Raw genomic sequence first — 8,724 nt, 5'->3', positions numbered from 1 at the left:
GTCAAATATTAAAGAATTTAATGTTGAAAATACATATAGCTGATTAAATTTACTCTGAGCAACAAAATATAAATGCTCCGGGATTCACACCAGTTCTGTTTTAATTTGCTTTAATCCAACCTGAGCTCGATGCCCAGAAAGTCTGGTTCGTTCAGGGAATCAAACTGTGATTCACTGAGGCTGTTTTTCTACCTTATAGACTCGGTTTGTAGTTTGCTTTTTAAGATGCATTTCCAGCAGCTCTGTTCAGTCTGCTGTTAAGGTAATTTTATTTATACAGCACATTTTCAGCAACAAGGCAATACAAAGTGCTGTGATCCAACTGCAGTCCATTTGTCTAGGAAGTCTGGTTAATTTGGGTGGGGATTCATCATTTAAATCAAACAGTGATTTCCTCCACACTTTCCAGTCCTTGAGTCGACTATGAACTCTTTGCAGTCTAATGTGTTGAGTTAAACATCAGGAACATGAAGCAGCAGATCTACAACAGGAACAAACAGACTTTATTCCAGATGTAGAGTAAAGTTTATTTTTTGTGTTAAATCAGAGGCTGCAGGAGGTGAAGTGAGGATGTGAACCTTCCTCGCTGTCAGAGCTCCTTCAGACACGTGGTGGAGGCTTTTTGATGCTGTGAGTTACGATCGGACGGTGTCTCTTAGTGAAGGATTATCTTCACCCTCATAAACAGCTCTGAGACCCTCCATCCGATCCGGCATGGAGCTCCTTCCTCTTCTGCCAAACGGGGATTCTGGGTGAGTGGAGGATTTATGCTGCTAATAATAGAGTAAACTAGATTTATTTCCAGGGAGCGATTCTGCAGGGGCCTATTTATAATTACAGAATCCAATGATACATCCCTCAGGGTTTATCGCCTGACCCGGCTACCGGGACGCAGCTGACCGAGCAGCTCTGACAAACAGACAATGTGTGAAGAAGCTGCTGGGCTGACGACAGACATCCCAGGAGGATATGAGGAAGGAGTGGCGGCTCGTTTCTGTTTTGTCTTCTTTATCTGAAATGTTGATAAAAGCTGATGAAGCTGTGGCGCTGTCAGCAGAACATCACACACTTCATCACACACGGAAATAACTGGCTTGTTGTTGTTGATTCTCACGGCTGTTTGCAGGGAGAGGAGCTTCTGCACAGACCAGACAGCACTAAAGGAGGCACATGAAGCGAAACTCACATTTTTCAGGGTTTTCTGCTTCCATTTGGGTCTGAACTGCTTCTTTAAACAAACAGAAACACTCAGCCAGCTTTTAAGTTCATGTATTTTGGTGTCTGGAAAAGGAGTCATTTCAAAATCCTTCCAATAACTATGAAACCAATAACAGACATTACATTTTCTCAAGAGCCAAATCATCATTACACATCAGCATGTTGGTCAATGTTTCATTTATTATGGTTCAAAAGCAACTTTAACCTGGTGGTGTTCAGTCTGGATTTAAAGGCTCTCAGTGTTTCGGCTGTTTTACAGTTTTCTGGAAGTTTGTTCCAGATTTGTGGTGCATAGAAACTGAATGCTGCTTCTCCATGTTTGGTTCTGGTTCTGGATGCAGAGAATCCAGAACCAGTGCGGCCACCTCCTGATGTGGACGTTTTTGCTCTCCTCACCCTGTTCCACCAGAACCAGAACCTGAGGGGTCTGGAAGGTTGATCCAACAACAGCAGATCGTTAAGCTATTCAGTGATTTATAAAATGCCAACAGTATCTTATTCTCTCAGTGAAGGACGGTAGAACTGGGTGATGTGCTCCATCTTCCTGGTTTTAGTCAGAACTCCAGCAGCTTCTGGATCAGCTGCAGCTGGAGGATTTTTTTTTTGTCAGACCTGTGAAGATGCTGCTGCAGCAATCGATGCAACTAAAGATGAACGCATGGATGAGTTTCCCTGATGCTGAGACTTTAGTCCTCTGATCCTGGAGATTCTTCAGGTGACAGAAGGCCGACTTTGTAACTGCCTTTATGTGGCTCTAAAGGTCCAGGTCAGAGGTCAGCCTGATCTCTAGTTTCTGGCTGTAATAGAGCTGTGTGTTGATTCTAGTTCTGTAGCTCTAGATCGATCCTCTTTAGGTCCAAAGTTAACTTCATTCAGTTTTGTTTCTGTTCAGAAAGTTTTGGCACATCCACACATTGATCTGTTCCCAGCACCGGTCCAGTGGTTGGATGGGGTCAGAGGTCACCTGGTGACATTGTAATGTAGAGCTGAGTATCATCTGCGTAGTTCTGGTAGCTGATCTTCATTCCTGTTGTAACCTGAGTCAGTGGATCAGATCCATTCAGGTGGTTCTGTAATCCTGCAGCAGCTGAATTAAGGAGGAGGTTTAGTGGATTCCTGAGCAGTGACAGTTTCCCATTTTTGAAGATCAACTTGACTCAGAGGTTTAATCTTGTCTCTGGTCATTCTTTAACTGACTGGTTTTAAACCATTAAGTGATCATCAGAGACTGGACCTCCCATCATTCCTGACATTGATCCATCTGGCCTGTGATTGGTGAGCGATGAGCTCATCCAGAGAGCCTCATGTGTCCCTGTTTGATGTGAAACGTGAAGTTTGACCAGCTGGCCAGAAGGTGACCGCCCCGCTGACGGACGACCCGATGGCACCAGCAGCGACCGGCTCTAAGGAGACGTTTGGAAGTGACGCTATTTATTGCTCCAGCATCATCGACCTGTCTCCTCACAGTGACATCACTGCATTTTCCCTGCATGCTCAGCATGGTGGGATTAATGACGGGGAAACAGATCTCTCTGTTTCACAACTGAGTTAAAAACATGAGCCTCCTCTAAACATGGCTGCACGTCTGTTTACAACCACATTTAAAAGATAGTTTGGCTCTGAGTTTCAGTCTATAAATTTTATACAGTGATGCTGAGTTGTCCTGGTTTTAATTAGCAGCTTGTTCAGAAGCAAATGTTTTACTTTTCCTGATCTGATTTTCCTCATTTAGATCTTCGTCATAAAGCAGCTTCTGTTTCACAGACTAATGTTAACTGGGAATGGACACATTTTTATTTATATAACTTTGATTAGATAATTTTTTACATGGATACAACACAAAAAGGATTTCTATTAATAGTGACTCACATCACAGGTGATGGACAGAATTATACTGTACTAACAGAGATGGAAAGTAGATGAGAAGGCACACTCTGATTGAAATTCCCACATCCAAATTAATTTAACATCAAATAAATTCTATAAATATAAAGAGCTGAAACTCTGAGTTTACTTCAGGAAATGAGGGTAAAAATCCACCTGTTGATAATCACTGGAACATTGATCAATAATGTTTATTGCTTGTTTTATAACTGGTGACTGTATTTTGTTCTTATGATGTAAAACACTTTGAACTGTTTAGTTGCTGAAATGTGACACAAATAAACTTAATTTGACTCACCATAGTTACACAGGCTTTGTGCTTAATAGTGAATAAAAATATAATAATTTACTCTTGAATCTCAACTTCAAGCAAAAATTTACTCATTTGGTAAAAAAATAAATACTACTACTACAACTAATATAAAATTATATACATTCCTTAAACATTTTTACAAAAAATGTATAAGTTACTTTTCTTGTAACTTTGCCAACAATTAAAATTTAAATGGTATATTAAAATAAAGTCAAATTTCTATGAAAAGCGAGCTATAAACCCCAACAGAGTAAAATAAGATAAAATACAGTCCAAATTAAAATGTTTATGTGCAAAATTAGCTAAAAACCCAAATCAAAAGTCAAAATAATACAATAAGATAAATACATGTTTCTTATTAAACTTAAATTAAATTTGACATTTACAAGTGAAGATGAAATGAAAAGTTTTTTCTTTTAAACATTTTCAGGTTCTCAGATGAAATAAAATATGCAGAAAGAGTTTTCACTTGACATGTCAGCAGAGTGACACCTCTGTCCTGTCCTCCATCTTTGCATGCTGACACACTGATGTCCAAACTGGGAGGACTGGGGGCCGGACACGGCGCAGCAGCATGAGGCCGGTAACACGACCCGACTGGACGTTTTCCTGCCTCATATAAAAGAGCCGCCGGCTGCAGAGGGACAGACACAGAGGGACACCAGAGGGACACAGAGGGACACCAGAGGGACACAGAGGGACACCAGAGGGACACAGAGGGACACAGAGGGACACCAGAGGGACACAGAGGGACACAGAGGGACACAGAGGGACACCAGAGGGACACCAGAGGGACACAGAGGGACACCAGAGGGACACAGAGGGACACAGAGGGACACCAGAGGGACACTGAGGACCCAAATCTGTCCCAGAACCTCCGAGCTTCTTCAGGATGGGACTGCTGAGTGTGGAAGAACTGGTAGGTTCTGCTCCATTGACTGGGAATGATGGTGTGCTGGATTAGAGGCGTGTAAATGAATTTATTAAAATTTAAATATGCAATTAAACATCAGTTATGGTTGCATCTTCAGCATAGATGATGGTTTTGTTTTACTACTTCAGACCCTAAAATAAATATTTTTATTTAACTTTTGGACAAACTAGTAGAAGATGCAGTAATTTAGCATAAATATTTTAACACATATTGCTGAAAAGTACTAAAAGTGACAGTATTTTAGACACCATAAGGTTTGTGTGTTTAAACGTTGTGACTCATCGCTCCAGGTCACCGGTAAGAGGTCAGAGGTCAGAGAGCCCAACGACTTCCCGGGGGGCGAGTACGAGGCGGCGAAGCGGGATGACCGTCGGTCGCTCCAGGAGCTGCCGGGGGGAGGCGGAGCTTCGGAGGAGGAGGTCAGCGTGGTGGCTCTGAACGTGAGTCTGCTCTGCTGGATCCAGAACCAGAACCAGAACCAGAACCAAGCTTCTTTACTCACTACTAAACACTCGTTTCCATCACATTCCTGGTTCTAAAGAAAAACTTCTCAGTTATGATAAGCAGGTTTAAAAAAATCTTCACATCTTTTAACCAGAAGGTATTGTCGCACACTAAAATGTTAGTAGAGAAACTTTGGTGATATTAAAAGCTGATATTAAATATAACATTACTCAACTTCCACATGTTCATTTTGTGCACCAAGGTTCTTCTTTGCTCTTCATTCCTTCCTTGAACTTAAACTGGGACAAAGTTGAAACTCCGCTTTGATTTCCAGGCTTACCGCGCAGTTTCACCTGTCTGTGCTGCCCCCTGGAGGAACTCGGGTGCATAACAGCTTTGATTTATCAATTACCTGCTTAGTGGAATATTTGCAGCTGAATATTGATTTAAAACATAATATAATATATATATAAAATATTTATAAACAAAAGGCAGCAACATACATGACAACCCATCCTTTATGAAAAGGTTAAAATGTTAAAGGGTGCCATTTGTTAAGCTACACAATCAAAAAGTAACAGCAGTAATTTGGGTTATTTAGAAAAAAAACCCTTGGAGTTTATTTTTCATAGTCAAAGGTAAAACAGGTCCTCATGAACGCTTTGGCTTCCTGGGATACAGAATGTAACTGAGGTTTTCTCTAGACCTACTGGGTACTTTCTTAGAACTTCACTAAATGTAATGTGTAGTTCTAGTATGAATTTCTACTCCAGATGTTTTCAGTGTCTTCTAGTGTTTACTGGGCATCTTCCAGGTGTTTTTCCCAGTTTGCTCTGAATGAATGTAAGGGAACATTGTCAATGTTCACAGGGTGCTCTCTGAAGCCTGCAGGGCCCTTCCTGGTTTTTAGGCCTTTTAAAACTTTTCTTTGTCCCTGCTCCGTCAGACGGACAGAAGTGGGAGGCTGAAGCTGGAGACGGTGGACGACCTGTTCAACATCCTGCAGCTGAGGAAGAGGAGGAAGGAGAGGAAGTCTTCTGTGTTCAAGAAAACTGAACCGGAACCAGAGACAGTGGTAGGACATCATCAGGCTGTTTTCACCTGAACCAGAACAGGTTCCAGTTGGACCAGTTGGTCCTGCAGGATGGACGGTTCTGGACTGGTTACAGCAGCAAAGCATTGCTTTAGTTTAAACTCTGTGGCGTTTGTGTGTTTTTCAGCCAGAAACGGTGGATGAGCAGCTGTTCCTCACGGCGGTTATGGAGAACAAACTTCCTGTGGTGGAGAAGTACCTGGCCGACGGAGGAAACCCAAACGCAGCCGATAACGTGAGAGAGGAACTGTTAAAAACCATGGAAACGTCTCTAATTTACGGAGTTTATGAATAAAATGCTTTTTATTTTCCAGTTTCAGAGAACTGCTCTGCACAAAGCTTCCTTCAAAGGACATGTGGAGGTGATGAGAAGACTTCTGGAGGCCGGCGCTGCCATAGAGCAGAAAGACAAGGTCCTACTCTCCCTCCTTCTGCCTCACACACCTCCTTACACACTCAGCCTGACAGTGAGGTGTGTGTTTGTGTTGCAGCTGGAGGCCACAGCCGTCCACTGGGCCTGCAGAGGGGGCAGCCTGCCAGCCCTGCAGCTCCTGCTCCACCAGGGAGCCAAGTTCACCAGCAGAGACAAGGTGAGTTTGGCTCTCCCTGGTGGCGACACACGGGACTGCATGTGCAGATGTGTAGAGATGATGTTTCCTCCTCCTGATGCGCTCAGCTGCAGAGCACGCCTCTTCACGTCGCTGTGAGGACCGGACACTGCGAGTGCGCCGAGCATCTGATCCACTGTGGAGCCGACGCCAACGCCAGAGACAGAGTGAGCATTCAGACACTCAACGTCTCATCTGATTGTTAGATCCATAAACCTGCAGGTCGCCTCTCATTTCTCAAATGCACTGCAAAAATACAAAAACCTTACCAAGTAGATTTGTCTAGTTTTTAGTGTAAATATCTCAGTACACCTGAAATAAGACAAAACTAACTTACAAATAACTTTTCAGCAAGAAAATGATTTAAGTCAATAATTTCATAATGTTGGTGAAAAACTCCAAGTTCCACTGTCAGATTATTTCACCTGTAATATGTAAAGAATGTCATGATATCAGTGAAGTAATCTGGCAGTGGAACTTGGACTTTTCCATGAATATTAACAAATTATTGACTTAACTTGTATGTCTTGCTGAACAGTTCCTTGTAAGTTAGTTTTGTCTTATTTCAAGTTATTTTGAGCAGAAACTAGAAAAGAACTACCGGGTATGGTTTTGTGTTTTTCAGTGTATTTAACGTTTCTGGTTGTTTTTGTGTCTGCAGGACGGAGACACACCAATGCACGATGCTGTGAGGATAAATCGATTCAAGATGATCAGGCTGCTGATGATGTACGGCGCCAGCCTCAGCACCAAGAACAGCGTAAGTCCCATCGGCGCTGCTGGACCCCAGCCTGAGTCCAGGTCCAGTAGAGCTCAGTCTGGTCTGCTCCTTCTCTGCAGGATGGAAAAACTCCAATGGAGACGCTGTATTCCTGGCAGAACGGAGCCAAGAGCCTGCTGTGCAACTTCAACGAGGAGAAGCCCTGATGGCCTGGACCGTCTGCAGGAAGCAGACGGTCCAGGCCATCAGGGCCTGGACCGTCGATGAGGCGGCAGCACAGGGGCGGGAAATAAAACCACAAACTGTTGTTGACCCATCAGATCCCTGGACCGTCTGCAGGAAGCAGACGGTCCAGGGATCTGAACCGGCAACCCGCCGGCTCGTTAGACCTCTGGTCTCCATCAGGGAACGCTCACCGACAATGTGAAGTCCAGGCAGGAAGAGTTTCATCTCTTCAGAGTCAGCTGGACGCTGCTGGTCGGCGTCCAGCTGACAGAAAACGATTTCTTCAGTTTTTCTTTATTTAATATTGAGCTGAGTTGAGTTCAGTGACGATGAAGGTGATTAATTTATGGATGAATGAGACATTTATTTATTGTCAGATGTGATTTATCTAACAGTGAGCAGCTTGTTGTGTTGCACCTGAAGCAAATTGTCTGCTTTTGTGCTGTTTAAGGGAAATAAGTCAGAACGAAGTAAGTTTGATCTCCAGGTTGGTCAGAATCTCTCCTTTCCTTCTGTTTTTATTGATTCTGATGATCAGTAAATGTAAAGTAGAGCCGTCCAAAAGGTTCTCCTGTTAGGATATTCAGGCTCCACCTCCAATCATGACGCTGGTGAACAGAGACACAGAGCTGGAACGCTGCTGAAGGTTCAGAGGAAGTTTGACATGTAAAGTTATTGAAACAAATGGATTTTGTAAGATGTCTGTAACTGTTGGTTTTTATTGACTGAAATATAAATATTTAATAAACTTGTCTTTGATTTGAACTTGTTTTATTCTTGTTTGTCTTCAGCAGACATGGGTAGAGCAGTTAGCAGTTAACAGCACCAGCTGTTAACTTTTCAGCCTAAAGTAAAAAAAATAGCTGTAGGTTAAAAAAATTATGTTACAAGAAGTCAGAGATGAACTTTGAGGCATCATAGTTCAGAAATAACAGCGTGTGAAGTCAACAGGCAGTTGAAGGAACTGGTTCATAACCCTCACAGCCAGTCCAATGCCTCAACTAAACCTTTAGCTTCATCTGTCTTTACTGTCACTGGTGGAAAAAGATCCTTATTTAATATCACTAAACACATGGTCTGCTGTGGGGGAAACAAAGCCTGGCATGAAGCCTCTGACGGCTCCTAGGATCTCTGGGACTCTCGCACCTCTCCACCACGATGAGGCGGCAGCACAGGGGCGGGAAATAAAACCACAAACTGTTGTTGACCCATCTGGATAGAGGTGGCCCTCTGGTGTTAGACCAAGGATAGTAAAGGAAGACCTGACAGTATTAACTGATGTAA

The 8,724-nt window shown here is 43.0% G+C and overlaps 1 protein-coding gene across 4 annotated transcripts; it reads left to right on the top strand.

Moving 5' to 3' along the window:
• The first annotated feature begins 3,872 nt into the window (after window positions 1–3,872).
• On the top strand, window positions 3,873–8,205 carry ankrd1a (ankyrin repeat domain 1a (cardiac muscle)). Of its 4 annotated transcripts, XM_015017023.1 has the most exons (10): window positions 4,202–4,334; window positions 4,640–4,789; window positions 5,740–5,868; window positions 6,014–6,121; window positions 6,201–6,299; window positions 6,378–6,476; window positions 6,563–6,661; window positions 7,156–7,254; window positions 7,335–7,456; window positions 7,571–8,205. In XM_015017023.1, exons 1-9 carry the CDS (start codon window positions 4,308–4,310, stop codon window positions 7,419–7,421), a joined length of 897 nt encoding a protein of 298 aa, XP_014872509.1. In that variant the 5' UTR covers window positions 4,202–4,307; the 3' UTR covers window positions 7,422–7,456; window positions 7,571–8,205. The 4 variants fall into 4 exon arrangements, with proteins under 4 accessions (XP_014872507.1, XP_014872508.1, XP_014872509.1 ...); XM_015017021.1 differs by lacking the exon at window positions 7,571–8,205 and adding an exon at window positions 3,873–4,103 and having other exon boundaries at window positions 4,270–4,334; window positions 6,201–6,476; window positions 7,335–7,421; XM_015017022.1 differs by having other exon boundaries at window positions 4,198–4,334; window positions 6,201–6,476; window positions 6,569–6,661.
• Window positions 8,206–8,724: the final 519 nt, after the last annotated feature.

The sequence above is a fragment of the Poecilia latipinna genome, unplaced genomic scaffold (assembly GCF_001443285.1).
Source record: "Poecilia latipinna isolate Pla-1442-1.1 unplaced genomic scaffold, P_latipinna-1.0 Scaffold2091, whole genome shotgun sequence".
NCBI classification, from domain to species: domain Eukaryota; kingdom Metazoa; phylum Chordata; class Actinopteri; order Cyprinodontiformes; family Poeciliidae; genus Poecilia; species Poecilia latipinna.
The sequence above is the reverse complement of the archived record's forward strand: the minus strand, read 5'-3'. Positions and strand labels throughout refer to the sequence as shown.